Source organism: Orcinus orca, chromosome 5 (assembly GCF_937001465.1).
Source record: "Orcinus orca chromosome 5, mOrcOrc1.1, whole genome shotgun sequence".
Lineage (NCBI taxonomy): Eukaryota > Metazoa > Chordata > Mammalia > Artiodactyla > Delphinidae > Orcinus > Orcinus orca.
The window spans coordinates 130,479,309-130,500,850 of NC_064563.1; the positions used below are offsets into that span (position 1 = coordinate 130,479,309).

Below are 21,542 nucleotides of genomic sequence, written 5' to 3' on the forward strand. Positions count from 1 at the left end.
AGTACAGCAAATAAAGCAAATTTCTAAGAGTTTTACTTATGGTATATCTGCAACAAAATTAGAAACTGTTCATAATTATGCCCCTTTCTAAACAAATATGCTCACTCAACATATTTATAAAAAGCAAATCATTAATTAGCTAACGATAAAAGTATGAGGTAATCAGAAATGAATGCAAGTGTGGACATCTTCCTATGTCTTTAAGAAAATACTGTAATTCTGTAACATTCATTGCACCAATTATAGTACATTATTTCATCAACTAGTTCCGTAGAGGGAGCTGATTCTCTCAATTGCTGCTTCTGCCATTAGTCACGGTCATATTACAGGAGTTAGTGTAATTGCGGAGATGGGCTTTTATGACACAGGCACCAGAAAACGCAAATCCACACATTAATCTTCAGCTCTCTGCCCCACCAGCTCCCAAATCCTCAACAGATTCCACAAGTTGTTATTAACCTCTTCAGCATCAGCCAGATCAAGAGTGCCCCTGATTCTATAATAACTGACACTGGATTAACTTGCCAACGAAAACCGCACTTCAAAAAGTTCCCTGTGCTTTTATCAAAAAGATTATGGGAGTTAAAATGCAAATCTGAATCTCAAGTCAATTTTGAACTTGCCTCAATTGTTTAGAGTGAAAAGAGGCATACACTATACTTTATAGGGGTTTCGGTTGGAGTTTAATACTTGGATTTGCAAATTTTATTTATGAATAGTGGAAAGACAGTTTCTCCTCGAAAGGGAAAAACACATGTATACACACACACAAACAAAAACAAAGTAAGTGCCTGAGAGAGTCCTTCTCAAGTATTATTACTGATTTCAGAATTTGATTACCACTTTTGTTCAATACTGAATGTGCAACAAAATTGTCTTCTTTATTAGTTTAAGCCACTTACTGGGCTTATTTACTCTTAAGATGGGAGGTCCCCTAGCATAACGCAGGATTGATTTATCTGAAGCTTTCGGTAAAGGTTTTTATGTAACCTTAAGGGAGATGGGTGCCTTTTGATTTACTCCAATTCTAACATTTGGGGGGAAAAAGGGTAATTTTGTCTGAAAAGGAAGCCACAGTCTTTCTTGCCCAAGCCTTCTGCTGAACACACTGCTGGGAACATAATGCAGTCTGGCTCACCTACCCCTCTACCTACCTCCAGGGAGTCCCAACCATCCCACTGCCGAGGAAAAATTTAAAATGTGGGGAGGGGACAGAAAGGAGGGGTGAGAGAGAGGCGACGAAGCCCAGGGGAAGAGTTTACAAACGTGAAATTAAGCCAGCGGCCGTGAAGCTGTTCTGTGAACCCAAGCAGTGTTTACACGTGTTGTATTTGAGATTTCGATCCTTCACACAAGCCTATTATAAACCTGATTTCCTAGAAAACAGACAGGAAGTTTATTAAAATGGCTGCTAGAATGCAAAGTAATTCCACTTTAAGCCCAACGTGGGCTCAGCTGCTTTCTAGACCTAAAGAACTACTATATAAAGAGCCTCTTTTTCTTTTCTTCACGTTTTCATGATGATCCTATAGGCAAGTGTTTTATTTTCGTTTTAATCTCTTCCTTAACTGGATTTCTGACCCAAGAGGAACGAAAGTCATTTGACAAGACAGAGTGGCCTGAAGAGGTAGATTATGTCACGTACCAATTTTTGATGATGAACTTCATATCCTGAATCATGTCGGAACTCTGCATCCATCTTCACTTCCGAAATCTCTTCCGTCTTGATATTTGTCAACCCCGAACCTGCATGATACCATAAGCATTATACCATAATCAAAATACGCAGGCCAGTCCATTTGTTTTATCTATAAACAATAACATTATAACACAAAGCCTACCAGAAACTTCTTTCTAGGCCTGAAGTTAGAGGAAAATGGATTAATAACTTTCCTCCAGAAAATGACACCCTATATTTAAATCCTTAACCACTACCTATTTTAAACAAAAATAAATTAAAGATTAAAGAAATTTGCACTTCAGGCTTCTATTGCCTTTAAACACATGCTATAATTTTTTTTTTTTTTTAATGGGGAAAAAGACAGAAGTTAAATGCTAGTTGGGAGGCTGCAAAGGATTTGCTCCTAGAATATACTCGCTTGCTTTAGGTGCTTATTGTTTAGCGTATTATATGTCTTTTTCCATGTGCTCTCATTCCTTCAGAAAAAATAATAAAAGGCTTTAAAAATGAGCATTAATTACCTGGCAGAACAAAACTGCTCCTTTAGGACTTTGTTCCAATTACAAATAAATTATGTTCATGCATCTATGCAGTGAAGCACTGTAAAAATCATATCATTTATTTAGTTAAGTGATTTAGTTATAGATACATAATGTAAATGGTTCATCTGCTGAATAAAGAACTGCAGTACATAATGTTTGAAAAATGCTTCTGTGGGACTAACAATTTCTAACATGCTAACTCTTCTTTCTCTATAAATTGCTATATGATTCTTTCACTAATTGTTATAATGAATTTAATTTTTCAGATAGTAATTTGAAGCTTAAAAACAAAACGCAAAGTAATTTTTAAAACAAAAGGTGAAATTACAAAGTATAAATATCGTTTCCACGTTGCAGCATTTAAATATCAAAAGTCAGAATTTTAGGATGAGAATGGCTTCTAAAATCATCTCTTCTCTGGTGTTCCCACCCAGGGGTAAACTCTCAGCTCTACTTAAACAGAGAGGAATTATCAGTTTGCCTCCATTTTTGGACAGCTTTGTCTACTAGAATGGCCTTTCTTACATTAAGCCAAAATCAGTTTCCTTATAACTTCCACTCTGTTCAACATAGAGCAAGCCTAAATCCCCCTTCTGCACTGTAGCCTTGAACAGATCAGATACCCAAGGAGAGGCATCATGTTCCTGCTGATTCTTCTCTTACTTGGGCTACATGTTACCAAGTTCCTTCAGCTCCCATGGGACCCGATTTCCTGCTTTTGGTCTATCAACTTTTACATCTTGTCTACAAGGTGCTGTGAACCTTGTTACACATCTTGCTGAAATTGAAAAGCAATGTCCACAGCGTATGACGTGCCAGTCTAACAGCACAGTCTACACAAAGAGAAAAGAGGATAATTTTACAAGATCCAGGGAACCCACGCTGGTTGTGACATATCACTGATTCTTGGTCAACTATTCAGAAAGCTTCCATTTAATAACCTATTTGAAAATGGACCCAAGATCAATGTCAGTCTCCACCCGGCATGTAGATTGTGATGCTGTCTTCTCTCCCTTCGGCTTGTCACAACTACATTTTCTTATCCCTATCTTCCAAGTCCACAAAGATCAGGGAGAGGGGTTCTACGATCTTGCCCTCAAGTTCTCCCAGCCCATGATTTATAGGAACTTGGACTTGAGTAGAGAAGTGTGGTAGTTTAAAAATATATCCACAAATTTGTGGATGCTCCTCCCAGCAAGAGGTGGGATTGGGCTTCCCTGGTGGTGCAGTGGTCGAGTCTGCCTACCGATGCAGGGGACACGGGTTCGTGCCCCGGTCCGGGAAGATCTCACATACTGCGGAGCGGCTGGGCCCGTGAGCCATGGCTGCTGAGCCTGCACGTCTGGAGCCTGTGCTCCGCAATGGGAGAGGCCACAGCAGTGAGAGGCCCGCATACCACACACACACACACACACAAAAAAAAAGAGGTGGGATTTAATTCCCTTTTCCTCAGGTGTAGACCTGATATAGTGACTTGCTTCTACTGTTAGAATATGGCAAAAGTGATGGGGTATGACTTCTGAGACTGGGTCATACAAGGCAGCTTCCTTTGTATTCTCTCTCTTGGATCACTTAGTCTGGGGAAAGCCAGCTGCCATGTTGTGAGGACACTCAAAAGTTCACATGGTGAGGTACTGAGGTCTCCTGCCAACAGCCATGTGAGTGCGCCATCTTGGAAGAAGACACACCAGCCCTAGCCAAACTTCAAGCCCTCAGATGATTGCAGCTGTGGCAGATGTCTTGACTGCAACCTCCTGAGAGACCCTGAGCCTGAAGCACCCAGCTAAACCATGTTGGAAATCCTTGAAATTCATTATAAGAAGGTAAATGTTTGTTTGTAAGTTGCTAAGTTATGGGGTTATTTATTGCATAGTAATAGATAACTATTACAAAGGGCTAGTGCCTTGTTTTCTCATCTTCACCTGTCTTGGACTTGCCTTTCCTTTAACAAAAGACCATCTTGTTTAATATACACATGAAAGACAGAAGCACAATCAAAGCAGGACAGTTTCTCATTCTCTCTCATCTTTTAACTGGTCCACTCACTGACTGTCCCCTGATTCCTAACCCCATCCCAAGAGCTGTAGGGCTCTCTATTCTTATTTATGTTCTTGCTTTAAAATGATTAGCATTTTCTAATAAGTTTCATCTTATTCTGACCTCTAATCTTCCTGATACAAATGTTTATTGGGCTGTGACACTAATGATCTTTTTTTTTTTATTTTATTTTTTTTACTAATGCTCTTTTATTTCTCATTAGTTGTATACTTTTATCTTTCTACAAACCCTTTTAAATCTGAGGTCCCTTTAGAACCAAAGTGATTTCTTTATACCTTACCCTCTTTCTGTCATTGGGATCTAACAGTGCAATAGTTAAAATTATATTTCTGAGATCTTAAGAACACTCTCTTGAATAGTCTTTCCTTCTAGAAAAACCCACACTCTTTCTGAAAGGACACGAAGATTACTTTTAATAATCAAAAAAATTTCAAATTCATGTAGCAAGTCAGAACAACAGATAATTAATTATAGCACAATAGTTTGCAGGACTCAGCGGAAAGAGCTCTCCCTAGTTCATTTTTGTACAGCATGTATAGTCATTCACTGAAAAGCCTTTCTATATATTAAGCAAATGTCATTAAAAAGGGGAAAAAATTAATAAGCTTGCACCAGGAAAATGTCATTGATAATAAGCTGAAACTGCATATAGTGATATGTGATGAGAAGTTTTAAATAAATCGCAGGGACCTTCACTTACAGTTTTACCACATGCATTTTCCGAGTTGTCCTGATTCCACTCTAAGCTCTGACACCAGACTCTCATTCTCTAAGCTCTGACACCAGGCTCTCAGTAAGAAGGGAAGCATGTTCATTTGAAGAAGGAAAGCATGTCCTTCAGGAAACCTTTCTCAAAGGATCTGGTTTCCTTTATTAGGACTGGAGAAGCATGGTTAAAATTATAGTGGAAAGGGTAAGTTTTCCACCCTGTGAAGAGTCTGCTAATGTACAGACGTAGCTCAGAGATACTGCAGGTTTAGTTTCAGACCATTGCAATAAAGTGAATATTGCAATAACGTGAGTCATACTATTTTTGGGGGGTTCCCAGTGCATATAAAGGCTATGTTTGCACTATACTGTAGTCTACTCTGAAAAACAATGTGTGTACCTTAATTAAAAATACTTTGTTGCTAAAAAATGCTAACCATCATCTAAGCCTTCAGCTAGTTGTAATCTTGCAATAGTAACATCAAAGATCACTATCACAGATCACCATAATATAATAACAACAAAGAAGTTTGAAATAATGCGAAATTACCAAAATGTGACACAGAGACATGAAGTGAGCAAATGCTTTTGGGAAAACGGCGCCAATAGACTTGCTCACTTCAGGGTTGCCACAAACCTTCAGTTTGTAAAAAATGCAACATCTGTGAAGAGCAATAAAACGAGGTATGCCTGTATTTGTCTCCTTTATTCTGGTCAAATGGTGTTACTTGTCTTTCAGAGTCTATTTCTCTCTGGAAATAAGCCCAGGGGAGTAGCTGTAATGGTCACCATCCCTAGAAATCACCACTGATATTAAAGGTGTTCCTTCCTTGACACTACATTCTAGAAGTTACTGTACCCTGTTATTTCAGATATGGAAGTCAAGGAGAAGTCATTTTCCTCAGTTGTGATTATACAAAAGCCCTTTCTTTACTTGTTTCAGAGTGACAGCAGTGATTATTTAAAAAACAATGACATCAATTGAATAACATGATGTGACAATCCTGGAAAGGGGTTTCTAAGTTTGGAAAATCTAATGATATAATTGAGCACGTTAGACTCAAACACGTGGTCTCATAAAGTGTGATGATGAAGAACCGAAAGTAATGCTAGAAAACACAGGGGGAAACTGGTCCAAATGCTCAAAAGACTCACTACAAGCACAAAAATATAGAGCATAGTATGTCTTAAGACATACGCAGCAAATAGGACTGTTCATAAACATACCTTAGCTAGAATCTCCCTCACTTCCTATCTGAGCATTCTTTCCCCACTATGGCCCTCTTCTATTGGGGAACCCAAGCCTTACAATAGTGTAAGAAAGGAAGTTTGGCCCAGGCCATTCTCTCATCTATCTGTATAGAACATTCCACTCTTCTTTGACAATGGATGTGCCCAAAACCTTTCAAAACCTATCTTAAAGCTCATCTCCAGCAAGTGCCCTGATTAACGCGCCCCTTGGTTAATGTCCCATCTGCTCAAATCACAAACAAACATCACAAGGTGGTTTACACTTTATGTTACTTTGTATATCCGTGCCTTTCTAATTCCATCTCATCTTTCTAAATACACAAAATGTGGTCTTTCTATTCAAGCTCCTGAGAACAGGGGCCTTATTACTTAATTTCTTTTGACCCTCCAAAGCAGTTGGAGAGTCTGTGAAATATCAAAATGAGCTATTGCTATTGTTACAACAAAGACTTTAGAAGGAGTTTCTTCCCATCTGTATGTTACCTCTAAGTATTCTCAAGCTCTTCCCTTAAAACAAATTGTTTTTGTTTAAGAATGTATAGAAAAGTCCTTTTCATTTTAGATTTTTTAAAAAAGGAAAAAAATCTACTTCAGTGGTGTTACCTCTTCCTGGGTATTTCAATAGGAACATAATTGCCCAGTGTGCTCAATGTAGTAACTTAATAAAATTGGTTGAATGAGCGCTTCTAATTCACATTTCATGCTTGTAGATGAAAAGCATCTCTTCCTTTAAAAATAAAGTAGGAAGTGCCATAAAAAAGGCCCAAGGCAAAGGACCAACCTAAGCTAGTATCAGCTGCAGTTAGAATGGAACGGACCCTCACTCAGCCTTGGGCCCTACCAGTGGGCTGAGCAGGCTGGGGATGTGTCAACTGCTGGTTCTTTGAAATTTATTTGTGTGACACTGGCAATAAGGAAGACGTTAGAAGAGCTGAAACTGGGTCTGACTTACTATAATTTAAATTTCTCTGAAAAGCCCTACAGAAAGAGATTCATAAAATCAAGGAGATTGGCTGTCAAGATGTGTCACTCCACGGCCCCCGCTGCCCTGTTAATTATAGCGCAGAGGCATGAAGGTGCCACAAGGCAGACACTGAATTTCTCGTCAGTGATTGTGGTGGGAAGCAGATGGAACCTGAGCCTGTACTGGCAGAGAGGGGCAGGGGCTGCTCCTGGCCCGGCTGCTGACTGCATCTCAACCTGGGAGCAAAGGTCAAACTCCTTGTGTTAACATCTCCATATGAGGTTAATGCCCTGTTCCTAGTACCGCATGGGGACATTACGAAGATACAGAAGAAAACATTTATGGGTAGGTTTGCACTGTTGGGAGTAAAATCTCCCCAGAGTATATACAGATTTGTCAATTCAGTAACTTCTCTTTTTGATTCATTGAAAGCAATGGGTACTTATCAGTTGGGCGAGGTAGTGCACGGGGTCAAAACCAGGCATGTATGTGCTTTTGTTGGGTGTGACATTATTCTTAAAGCTAAATTTGAGATATAGGAAGGTGAAAGTGTGTTTCTTCTTAATGCTTGGGAAACTACCAAAAAAAGAAGTGTCCACCGAGATCAGCTCGGTGCTTTGTGACCGACTGGAGGGTGGGAGGGAGGGAGACGCAAGAGGGAAGAGATATGGGAATATATGTATATGTATAACTGATTCACTTTGTTATGAAGCAGAAACTAACACACCATTATAAAGCAATTATATGCCAATAAAGATGCAAAAAAAAAAAAACAAAGAAGTGTCCATATCAGTGTTAATGGGAATTTTAAGTACTATAAAAAAATAAAGAACTTGTATAGAAAATTAGGCACATACCTCAGCTGCATTTTAGACACTCATCAAGAATAAGTATATATAACCCACAAAAGATAAAATGGAAATACTTCTGGGCTCTAAAGATATTCCAATTCTGATATTTTTAGGAACTCATGTCTACTTGAGGAACTGACTCAAGTTTGAGCCCAGTTCAGTTAGAAATGGACCATCCGGATACCAAACAAGAAAGAAAGAATGAGATATTCCAGCAGTAACCAGGTCGTCACCAGCTAGAGTCTGCATCTGTGTAGGTTTACATTCTTGAGGACCAATAGGCTCTACAGAACCCTCTCCACCAGAAAATCAAAAGGAAAAAACAAACGTTGGAAGGGCTCCTTTTTATTGTTTCAAAAGGAATGCTCAGAAAGCAAAAAATTGATCGCCTAATTAGGAACTTGGGAAATGAAGTGTAAGGAAAAGCAAAGGGGAGTTTTAAAAAGTTTGGTTTCCATGGTCATTTTAAACCCTGCTTCTCCATATCTGCAATTCAGAGAGGCTGACCCCCAAGAAAGGGGCTGCGTCTGTGCAAGCGCGAGATGCGGAGGGGCGGAGGGTCACCGGGATATACCTGGTCGAGTGGTCAGTCCTCGGTCGGCGGCAGGGCGGGCGTCAACAGGCTCGACTGGGCACAGGAAGCAAGATACACGGAAAGCAAACAAGACAAATCGAGATGGTAAGTCGTGGCTCCTGAACACAGCGCAAGGAAAAGCATGTGCAATACACAAGTTATAAAAAAAAAAAAAAAAAAAGCAGCTAGAAAAGAACCACAGTGAGTTAATCCTGAGCATCAAGGATGGGAGGGGTACCACTTCAAAAGGCTTATCGCTCTTGATGTGCCAATCCTACTCCTTAGTTTTCTAATAAATGTGCTCACCAGGATAAGATACGCGGCAACATCAAAGAAGAGGGGCTGGGAGTGTGGGTTTTCCTCTCAGCGAATTTAGAAATAGTTTCTTGGCTTTTGATTAGAAATAAAATACATTATGCCCAGCGCAGTGGAAAATCTTAAAGATACCTCCTTTTACAACTATCCAATCTTATCTTTCTTTTAATCTTATTTTATTTTACAGTTAATTAACTACAAAAGGACTCCATTAAATCGCCAGGAGAAATGCAAATAGGAATTTATCAGGAGAGGAACGTTTCACCACATAATCTGCCATTTAGCGAATCAAATTTGTTCCCAGTTTGAGGGTAGAAGAGGTAAACCAGAGTTTCCTCCCCCTCTCTCTGTATTTTTAAAGACTGGTTTCTATTTAATAGATGACATACAGTTGAAATGTGTGAAGTGCAAATACTTCCTTTCATATTTGTCGACTTTCACAATTTTTCCTTTGCAAGTATTCTGGGTCTGACCCAAAGAAAACATTGCAGTCAGCACAATAGTGCCCACTGTTGTTGACCATTAGCTGGTATTTCCAAAGTGCTTCTGATTCTCAGAAAATATTAACTTGAACTTACCCTGGTCTTTGAAGAAACAGGCAAGGGAAAGAAACAAAGCTTTTAGGATAAATAATGGACAAGGGGCCAGTGAAGCCATGAGGGAGGATAAAGCCTCTTGGGTAAGGTCTGGGAAATATAAAAGTAAGAAGGTAAGGAAAAGTGAGCAGAGGTGTCCATCGGAAGAGAAGGTGTGCTCGACGGGATGGCATTTGGATCAAAAATTTCAGTAAGACCATACAGCTTACTGATGCACGCAGCCCGGGCATTCAAAAATGGAATTATAAGCCCAAGTCGATTTTGAATGCCACACGTTAGCAGGGAACAGTAAGGGAGAAGGAAGTGGCAGCAAGCCAAGTCTTCAAAATAGGAAAAAATAATGTTGCTGAGAATACCAAGACATTTGGATGTATCCAAAGAAAAAGGTGGTTTGGTCCTTTATCATGCAGCCTGGCAGCACCGTAGAGGAGAAAAGGAGGGCGGAGGCATCTAAACCCAACATTTACAATGCAGGCGACTTGGGCCAAATGATCACATCTGAGGCTGTTTCTTCACAAGTAAAATAGAAATAATAACTTATCTTCTAATTGCAATGAGGAACCAAAAATTTAAAAACTCCATTTCAAAAACTCTCAAATACTATAAAACTCCATTTATTAAATATCCTATTTATGAAATATTCTATGACAACTATTGTGAGGATGAGTAACACTCTATTTGTGTATCAGATTAAGACATACTTCCTTCTGCAACTCACAAATACATTTGAACAATACTGTTTCTCTGTATTTCATCCTTTTCCCCATCCACAACAACATATAGTGAGGGACTTTATTACTCCTTATAAAATGGTGTTAACTGAAGGATTATTGTACTTTTTGAGAGCTTCCTGATGACAAGAGCCCCAAATGGTGCTTCAGTTGAAGGTAAGAATGTACCAAAGCAAACTCACAAAGCAAAAAAATAACTTAAAGTGATTACCTTCATCAATGGTTAAATCATTAGAGACTCTATTCCACTCAGGGGAAAGCAGTTGAGTTTGTGGTTTAAATTTGGACTGAAGATGTGGTAGTCAGGCTAGTCTCAGGGTCCATTTTAATGCCACCACTTGTTTTCTCTGCACTCTTGGGCAAACCTCCTTCTTTCTGAGCTTCTGTTTTGTCACAAGGAAGCTGGGTTTTTCCAGGGCTCAAATGTGCACACATATGCCAAAGACCCTTACAAATGATAAAGCCCTATTCCATAATTACTCAAGGGAATATGGAAACACATCACATGCGCATAGATAAAGGTCTGAAAGATATTACCACAAAAAGCTGTCATTAGTTTATTCTGGGTGAGGAGATCATTCCTAGAAATTTCTCTGCCTTTCTGTTTCAAGGTGCGTGTATTATTTGAAAACAGTAATAAAACTATATTTTTCAGGAAGATAAACAATAATAATTTTAGTGACTTAAACTGTAGTCTGCTTTAACAGTGTGAGGCTGATTTAATATGAGTAAATATTCAAAAAATAAGTAACTCGTGTTCAGTGATCAGACATCAATAATTAAAAGATAATTTCATCACTGCAAAAAAGAATATACATTGACAAGAAAAAGGAGTGCATTACTCCCCAATCCAAAATAAATACTTTCTAATTTTTCAAATGGACCATTACTAGTTGAACCAGCAAGTAACTTCAATATAGTATTCAAAACATGTTACTTTGGCTGTTTAGTAAGTTAAACATTAGAAACAGATTGTCTTAAAGAGTTAAAATAGGCAGAAATATGTTATTCTACTGCCATCAGCAGCTCTGAATCAAATAGTCCCCTATAAAAAGAGAGAAACAAAATGATGGAAGCGCTAGGACTTTTGAGTTTCTTAGCTCTGGCATTCCTTGTAATAGACCAGTTCTAAGCTAAATGCTGCCCAGCACAGCCTCCCCTCCCCATCAGGCCTAAGGTGATGGAGGAATCAGCAGGAAATCAGTTTTACTCGTAGATAAGAGGGGCCTGAAAAGCCCTGGCTTGCAGGTTTGATGAAAGACATTATTTAATCTCAATTTCCCCATTTAAAGTGCTTTGTTCATTGCTGCTTTATGGCTAAGCGAAAATGTACGAGAGGGCAAATTCACAATGCAGTTACACAATACGATGTTACAAGACCTAGTGTGCCTCATGAAGAATATTATAGTGTTTTGTGTATGTATTATATACACAGACAAGCTGACTGCTGGCCACAAAAACTTTCTGGTGGCCACTGCATTCTTCCTCATCTTCAGGCTGTTCTGGTCAGGCAGTCATGAAAATGCAGAGCAAACACAAATGCTATCAGCACAAAAGCTTTCAGCCAGATGATTTCACAATCCATGAGAACAACTGTTTTATGAACAACAGCTTCACTTCAGTTTAGCCATTTCAGTTTTGTGGCTCAACCACAGAATAACAATCCCTGAAGGCAAATCGCAGCTGGTCAAAGAGCCTAAAATATTGGAAAACTGTGTTTGTGATATGCTTATTTTTTCAATATAAATTAACAGAATGCTTGAGTGTCTGACCCCCTCTGTGGACTTGACTGATTGTTCTTGAGAAAAACAAATTTTTGGTAAGCGTTCGAAGCTCTGATGATGATAAGGGTTGCATGAACAATGAAAGGAAATCCTTTGAGAATTTTAGATATTTTCAATAGCTTTGTGTGCAAGCACATGTCTGTAAGATTAACAAGGAAAAGGCTCTGGGGAGAGGGAGAAGAGGAAGATGGGGAGAAAGGGTAAGATTTTAGGACTGTTATACGGCTTGTTATATTCATTAATTTTAAGGATATACTGTTTGGGTGTTAGGGTGACTCTCTGAGACAAGCTGGTAAAACCTCTCTAATATGATCCTGGTTCTATTTAAAAACAAACAAAATAAAACCAACCAACCAACAAAAAACTACCACTGAACATTTACTACATTCTAGGCACTTTGCTAAGAGTTTTCCATACCATCTCATTTAATGCTCACACCCTGTCTCTGAGTTAGCAATTATTACCAACTTTATTTTACAGACTAGGAAGCAGCCCGAGAGGCTCTGTGACTTGCCCCAAATCACGTAGCAGTGCTGGAATTTAAACTCTGATGCACATAATTCTGTAGTGTGGGATGTTGATATGATGGGAGAAGGAGGGTGGACATTACTGGCTTTTAGTGGCTGGGGACCGGGGATGCTAGATGGCATGCACAGGGCAATCCCACACAAATAAAAATTGTCCTGCACCCTACACAGCTTCCTAAATTCCTGTTGGACATTTATGTATTTACGATTATGTGAGTCCAAAACCTAATTCAGCTTTATATATAAACACAATGCATTTCTGCACAGTTCTTACTGTAGATCTTCCTGGAGCTCATCATTGGATAAAATGAAGAAAGAAAAACTAATTCAGGGCCCCTGTATCAGTCTGCATCTGTATTTGTCACATCCATAAGGGGGCAAACACCTGACTGCCATTGTTTCCACTGGTAGTCAAGCCTGAACACTCGTTGAAATACTTACTATAAATTACATCCATGGTATTGACTCCCCTACCAAACTCTGTCAGTTCAGTTTAAGATTCATTGTTAGAGAGACTTTTCAAAATGTTATAAAAGGAGTGGTGGTCTGATGATGGTGAAAACCAGAACTCAAGCTCTGAGATCTTACATATTATTGCCTCCAATACTCTTATGTAAGATTTTGCTGTTTGTCAATAACACCCTTATTTAACAAGAATATTAGCTCTTTTTTTTTTTTTTTTTTTTTTTTTTTTTTTTTTTTTGCGTTACGCGGGCCTCTCACTGTTGTGGCCTCTCCCGTTGCGGAGCACAGGCTCCGGACACGCAGGCTCAGCGGCCATGGATCACGAGCCCAGCCGTTCCGCGGCATATGGGATCTTCCCGGACCGGGGCACGAACCTGTGTCCCCTGCATCGGCAGGCGGACTCTCAACCACTGCGCCACCAGGGAAGCCCTGAATATTAGCTCTTTTGATGAGGCCTAGGCAATGTAATAGCTGTATCTTGGTCAGGGATCCAGAGGCACTCAGTCATGGACTTTGTCCAACTGGGCACCTACCTTGGCAATACTCAAGGGCCCTGGTGTGTGTGTTCAGTCCATTGCTGTTCTGGGGTATCTCCAAACCATTTTTGTTCTTGACCTTCCAAAAACTGATCACCTTGGGTAAACTGATCACTTTGGGGAAACCCAGGATAAATCCAGTTTTTTTTGGATTATTTGGCAAGAGAAGGAGAAAAAAAAAAAATCACAGCTTGCTTTCTAACTTGTACCATCACTGCCTTGTTTCTTGTTTGATTTGAGGGAATTCTTAAGGGGCAGAAGAACAGGAAAACAGTTGAGAGTGCTGACAATGGCATCAGGGGTGGGATTTCAGGAAGTGGCTTTAGTGAAATAAAATAGTTCCTTTTTATATTTCTACGTAAAAGGAACAGTTAGCATTATCCCATTTTTTTTCTAAACAAAATGGATCAGTTTGGCTACTATTTAAAAATTTTAACATAAGAAGCATGTTTAAATATTGATAGAAGGCGTATAATTTTTAGTGGAGATCATATATATGCCTATGAGTACACATAGAGTCAAGATAAAATGCTTAGGGCGTATAAGAGCAGATTTATTTAACTGCGGTATTACTTATACTATTAATATGATAAATGCAAAGCTAAATTTAACTCATTAAAGACACCAAGGAAACATGTAGGCTGATATTCATATATAAAGCAGTTGAGCTCTCAAGATTTGATGGAGAAAGGGAAATTCTGAAATTCAGGAAGTGAAGCACCTTCTGGAATGTTTATAATGTTTTGCTATTCTCTATTGCGGTCTGTGGTACCAGGCTCATTGCATTTCACCGTATTCACTAAATTTGAAGAGTTAACATAAAACAGGGGCTGGAGTGTCTTTTATCTTCATTAAACTTTGCACAGTTCACATTTCTAAAGGAAATACCAAATATGACAACAAACATCCACATTAATGTCTGTAAATTAATTTTACTCTGCTGCTAACTTAGCTTACGTTGTGAGCTTTCTAAATCCCTTTCCATAAATTTTACCATAAATAAATTACAATTCGCAGTACAAATTTGTAGTACAATTTGTAGTACAAATTACAATTTGTACAAATTTATCCTCTATTATTTGTGTGTGTGTTCATAAAAATGATTAAGGTAAACTCTAAAGTATGTTTTATCCTACTTTTCCAAAATCAATAAATAATGGAAAATATTAAATGGGAACTTTTCATTTATAGAAAATATATATTTAAAAGACGTGAAAAGGTCTTAAATTATAAGAAATTGATATTTAATTCTTTATAAATTATAATTTTAGAATCACATTGGAGATGAGTAAGTTCTCAATGGCAGAGGCAATTTTTAATAAAAATAGAGAATAATCTATGTATTTAAATTTTTCCATAAAAAGCTAAAACTTGGACATAAGTGACAAACTACACATTTAACATTATTTGGTATAAAAAGGGCATTAAGGACTGCAATTTTCTACCAAACAAAGTTTGTTAAGACTCCATACATGTTACCTATTTCTCCATCAATTAAACAACACAGTATCCTAAAGGAAAAGAAAAAAACTTGTGTGTGTTCAGTTTACAAAATGTTTACAAAATTCAGTTTACAAAATTTTTCACAAAAAAATCTCATTAGAGACTGACTGATGAGGATTTTAAATGACCAAAATGTATTTATCTTAAAAAATGACAAAACTAGCATTCTAGTAATAATACAATTTAATAGGGAAGTCACCCAGATCTTTGATAACTAAGTATCCTTAAATTCTTTTCCTCTATGTTAGAACTATTTTTATAAATGGTAGTCTTAATTATTTTTATATTATAAATAACACTGCTGTTTATGGTCTGATAGTATTACTAGAAGGTACCTTTTTCCAAATTAATGAAACACATTTGGGGTGATTACTCATGTTATGGAAACAGTCCATATCAAGATTTTCTGCAATGGTTCTTTAAAAAAAAGCTTCTCGGGCTTCCCTGGTGGCGCAGTGGTTGAGGGTCCGCCTGCCAATGCAGGGGACGCAGTTTTGTGACCCGGTCCGGGAGGATCCCACATGCCACGGAGCGGCTGGACCCATAAGCCATGGCCGCTGAGCCTGCGCGTCCGGAGCCTGTGCTCCGCAACGGGAGAGGCCACAACAGTGAGAGGCCCGCGTATCGCAAAAAAAAAAAAAAAAAAAAAAAAATTAAAAAAAGCTTCTCCAGTGCACTTATGGTCTAATATTGGATTTATATTTAGTCTGAGGAGTAAGTGATTGTATTTTGAGGTATCCATACTACATATATCCATATTTATTACTGTCAAAATATTACTGTCAAAAGTTGCTTCTTTAACAAAGAAAAACCACAGATAAAATCCTATGTGTTCTCGGGCTTCCCTGGTGGCACAGTGGTTAAGAATCCACCTGCCAATGCAGGGGACACGGGTTCGAGCCCTGGTCTGGGAAGATCCCACATGCCGCGGAGCAACTAAGCCCATGCGCCACAACTACTGAGCCTGCGCTCTAGAGCCCGCGAGCCACAACTACTGAGCCCGCATGCTGCAAATACTGAAGCCTGCATGCCTAGAGCCCCTGCTCTGCAACAAGAGAAGCCACTGCAATGAGAGGCCGGCGCACCACAATGAAGAGTGGCCCTAACTCGCTGCAACTGGAGACAGCCTGCGTGCAGCAACAAAGACCCAACGCAGCCAAAAATAAATAAAAATAAAATAAATTTATTAAAAAAAAATCCTGTGTGTTCTTGAAAAACAAGGTATTAGTATCTCGAAATCAAGGTGTTCCTATGTTCAAAATTTTATACTTCTGAACATGTAAAATGATATGGAATAAGACTAAAAAATTCTCTCTCCTAAATAGATATTATTTGAAAATTTCTGCTAAGAAATCCCTGTGAATGAAAAGTACATAATCCATTGTGCAAGTTTGTTGACAGAGAAAATCTTGCTTTTCTGAATTATCATAGAAGAAATGTTTAGGTCAATGTGCTTCTTAATTTTGACAGCTGCCTTATATTTAACTTTCCAAACACAGAATTGTATAACTCTTAAGCAAATTACTTTTCATGACATAAGTTGTTCTTTATCTTTGCCTTTAACATTTAATGTGATCTGAGATGTAATGCACTAGAATAAATAACCAATGAAGACTATTTTGGTGGCTTTCAAACCTCCAATTATGCAGGCCCCATCAAAATTTCTCTCTCTGGGAATTCCCTGGTGGTCCAGTGGTTAGGATTCTGTGCTTTCACTGCCGAGGGCGCAGGTTCAACCCCTGGTCGGGGAACTAAGATCCCGCAAGCCTCGCAGTGTGGCCACAAAAGAAAAAAAAATTTTCTCTCTCCACTGAGTGAACTGTGATTTCCACAGTTTTATCACATGTCTGTTTTCTTCAGAGGTGTGCATTCTAGGTCACTGTCTCATAAACACTAATTGAATATTGTGCTTTCATTCCAGAAGCAAAAAAACACCTCTCAGTGAGAAAACACTTTTAAAAATTCATATCAAAAGTCACCTCTTAAGAACACGAGAGAGATTATACAACCAGACTGAACACTTGTTCCCTCCTGGGCTTCTTACCTTCGTTTTCTGTGTTGGCGGGCACGGAGTCGACCCCAAAAGGATGCCAGGGCTGGAGATCATCCAGGCTGAACTCTCCATTCACGGGAAGAAGCTCCACAGTGGTTTTGGTTTCAGTCAAAGATGGCATGAGAGCATCATTGCCATAACTGATCCTTGGTTCGCTGATCATGTTGGCCAAGACATCGTCCGAGTAGTTCTGCTCTTTCTGAAGCAGCTCATCTAAACAAAACAGAGCCATGTCTTTGGTGAGTAACAGCAACCATCACAACAGAAGGAGCAGCAGCGGCTACCAACTGCTGTCTGCCAGGCACGAGTGTAACTACTTGACATGCATGATCTTATTTACAGCCACAAGGTGGGTACCATTATCGTCTCCATCCTACAGATGTGAAAACTGAGGCACACGGTATGTAAGCCACTTACACAAAATCATAGCTAGCAATGCCCAAGGTGGGATTTGAGCCCAGGTAGAGTGGCTTAGGCCAAGGCTGATGCTCTGACCCGCTGCACCACTCCCCCCAGTGGTGAAAAACCTTGAGAGGTCAACGGTCATTCTGTCCTAGTCTGCTGTGATCACAGAGGAATGAGAGCATGCTTTGGGGGGGTGTTTGCAGTGGAGTGGCGGCAGTATGCAAGGTACAGTTTCTTTCAAGCTGAAGGACATATCCAGTGAGTCCCTAGTCTTTCCATGAACATGTGTTAAGGACAAGAAAAGCGTGATGGGACGCCTGCCTGCTCCATTCTTCAACAGTTCTCATTGTTTTGCCTTGAAAAAAAATCTGTCTTTCTCAAAGGCTCCCAGGTGCTGCACGATATATGTTCTGAGGCAACAAAGAAGGCCAGTTTTGGCTTTGCAGACGTGAAGCTCTGCTCCAGCCTTCTCTTCTGTGGGATAAACAGCCCCGCCTGCCAATATTTCTCATGGCTCTCAAACCAAATATCCTGTCTTTCTCTGCTGCGTCTTGTTTGCATCTCGTTTCAAAAAATACTATCAGTTACCCCTTTTTAAAACTGACTAAACAAAATCAACTTTATGGAACATAATCAACCTATCTGAAGTTCTTGTAGACCAGTGAAAATTCCCAAATTACACATTTCATTATTGAAATGCATTTTTACTGGAAAAAAGAGCTGGGAACATAACTCTGTACTAAGTGCAACTGCAGTTTTAAAAACTGAGTATCACAGATCTGTGATTCTCTTATTATGTTGCCAAAGATTTACCAGGTTTTTCTGTGTGACGTATTTTTAACATTAGAGACTTATAAATAGCATGTGTGCTATCAACAATAACACTAATCAGAACTTTTCACTTTCTAATCATACCTCTGTCAAGAGTTTACTGTATTATATATTTCAAACCAATCACTGGTTAGTATTATTGATGTAGAAAATGAAAAAAGTAAAATCAGGATTTAAATTTGATTTGTAACATCTTACTATTATCCTTCACATTCTCTTCTAAATTCACAAAAAATTTATCTGAAAAATTAAAATTCTGTTCAAATATATTAAAACAGTCTGACAGACTAGCATTAAAGTATGAGATTAATGTCCTTCTATGAAGTCAGTTTTATTGCAAGATATTTTAAATGATAAAATCTCAAGCAAATCGGTCCTCTTGAAGTCTAATTTGAGTTATAATATATATCTATTTGCTGGGGTACCATTCTAAAATTCAATATTTGATGCTTGCAATGACCTTTCCCATACAGATAAAAGGCCCGCATTACATTTCTTCCAATTTTTTCATGTCTTACAGAGTCATAGGTAATGGCTAATAACTTAGCCAATGTCTACTTTAATAAATTAAATGGGTCTTTTATATAAATCTTATGCTTGTGACTGTTAAGTAGTTAAAATGTAAAGAGAGGATCTTCTGGAATAATTATTGGTGCTTACATGTTCATCTTGTGAGGGAATGAATAACCTTTGCCTGCAGGATCAGCTCCTGGCCCTACCTGGTGCCATGTTGTTCTTGGTGTCTTTGTGGCATTTACCATCACTTAACCTCTTCCTCCATCTGGAATTTTTTTCTCTTTGCCTTGTATACTCAGTACTGAGCTTATTTCCTGTGATTTCTCTGAGTAAATCTCTGCTCATTTTTTCTAATCTCTTCGCCTCTGTCATTTTCTTCTTGTATCTCTTTCCAGCTCTTTCTTCAGTTCTGCATTTGGAAATCCCACCCACTCTTGAAATGCTAAGGACCCCCTACTTTTGGTTGAATCTGAAATGTATTTCCCCGGCTCTGACTTCTCCCTCCCACTCTAGTGTACATATTTCTAACAGTTTGCTGGAACTATTAACTTAGATCTTCCATGAACTTAGTATGTACAAAACTGGGGGGCTTCCCTGGTGGCGCAGTGGTTGAGAGTCCGCCTGCCGATGCAGGGGACATGGGTTCGTGCCCCGGTGTGGGAGGATCCCACGTGCCGCGGAGCGGCTGGGCCCGTGAGCCATGGCCGCTGAGCCTGCGCGTCCGGAGCCTGTGCTCCCGCAACGGGAGAGGCCCCAACAGTGAGAGGCCCGCATACCGCAAAAAAAAACACAAACAAACAAACAAAAAAACCGAGCTCAAGGCTCTCCTCCTGCCTTCCAATTTTCTAATCATGGCAGAACTATTCTCCCAGCCACAGGCGTGAAACCTTCAGCACCATCTGTGACTCTATATTTTTGTGTCCCATACTTGAATTACTGACGGCTCCTTTTTAATTCCATTTTTGGATTCTCTCTTATTCATTTCTTACTCCTCTTTTCCATTACCCACCTCCCTTGAGCCATCATTACTTTTTGCCTGGATAATTGTGATAATTCTCTCCTCAGTGCTCTCCCTCCTCTAATTTTTATCCCTCTGTTTCCCAGATCTTTTCCTGATATTAAGGAATGGCTCCACCCTATTTCAATGGCTTCTTGGTTTCTAATAACTTAATCCCAAACTCCTCTGACAAATGTTAAAGGCCCTCTGGGATCTGGGCCCACCGCATCTTTTTAGCCATGAGGCTCACAGCTCTTTGCTGTATACACCTGTGATATTGTGATTTACAATAAGAAATATTTATTTGGTCTTTATAGGCACAGAGGTACTAAAACCCTTGGAACTTCTTAGGTGATGTGACCTATAAAGGTGTCTTTTTACATTAATGAGGTGACTTCTGAAAAGCTCCTAGGTCACCTAAGGATGGGGGCTTGTCACCAGGGGAACTAACAACATGCTTAGAAGGTTAGAACTTTCAGCCTCACCCCCAAGGGCCAATGATTTAATCAAACATGCCTATGTAATGAAGCCTCTGTAAAAACCCCAAAGAATAGGGTTCACATTATTTACAATAGCCAAAATATGGAAGCAACCTAAGTGTCCACCACAGGTGAATCGATAAAGAAGATGTGGTACATATACACACAATGGAGTATTACTCAGCCATAAAAAAGAATGAAATTTTGCCATTGGCAACAACATGGATGGACCTATAGAGTATTATGCTTAGAGAAATAAGTCAGACAGAGAAAAGACAAATACTGTATAATATCACTTATATGAGGAATCTGAAAAATACAACAAACTAGTGAATATAACAAAAAACAAACAGACTCACAGATAAAGAGAACAAACTGGTTACCAGTGGGGGGGGGGGAGGGACAAGATATGGATAGGGGTTTAAGAGGTACAAACTACTATGTTTAGAATAAATAAGCTACAAGGATATATTGTACAGCACAGGGAATATAGCCAACATTTTATAATAACTATAAATGGAGTATAAGCTTTTAAAATTGTGAATCACTATGGTGTACACCTGAAACTTATATAATATTATAAACAAGTATACCTCAATAAAAAAAGGGAAGAAAAAAATTAAGTGAATTTAGCAAGGCTGCGGAATACATGGTCAATATAAAAACTCAGCTGTATTATATACTCACAACAATTAGAAAGCAAACATTTAAAAAATATGCTATGTAAAAAAAAGAATAGGGTTAGGAGAGCTTCAGCATTGGTGAACACGCGATGTGGAGATGTGGGAGCGTGCTGGGCTGGGAGGGGGCAGGAGAGCTCTGAGCTCCTTCCCACATACTCTGCCCTAACCTTCTCTTGTTCCTGAGTTAAATCCTTTTTAAATAAACCTGCTAGTTTATTAAAAATCCAGTAAGTAAAACATTTATCTGTGTTCTGTGAGCCATTCTAGGAAGTTAATAGAACCTAAGGAGGAGGTGGCTGGAGTCTCTGATTCACAGATGGCCATCAGAAGGCCAGGTGACAGCCAGGACTCGAGACTGGCTGTGGAGGGGAGTGGGGTGGGCAGTCTTGTGGGACTAAGCCCTTGCTTGACCTGTGGACTCTGACGCTACCTTCCAGGTAGTAGTATCAGGATTGGGTTGAACTGTAGGACACTCAGCTAACGCTGGAGAAT

The 21,542-nt window shown here is 39.1% G+C and overlaps 1 protein-coding gene across 6 annotated transcripts in view; it reads right to left on the bottom strand.

Moving 5' to 3' along the window:
* The window catches only part of APP (amyloid beta precursor protein), a 278,797-nt gene that overhangs the window by 10,881 nt on the left and 246,374 nt on the right, over window positions 1–21,542 (bottom strand). For 3 of the 6 annotated variants that reach the window (XM_004264478.2, XM_004264482.3, XM_004264476.3), the window contains 3 exons: window positions 17,131–17,352; window positions 8,630–8,683; window positions 1,646–1,746 (listed from right to left, as the gene is read on the bottom strand). In XM_004264478.2, coding sequence (XP_004264526.1) covers window positions 1,646–1,746; window positions 8,630–8,683; window positions 17,131–17,352 — 377 coding nt within the window. The remainder of the gene's footprint in view (window positions 1–1,645; window positions 1,747–8,629; window positions 8,684–17,130; window positions 17,353–21,542) is intronic. The other 3 variants (XM_004264484.3, XM_004264479.3, XM_004264477.3) reach the window with 1 other exon arrangement.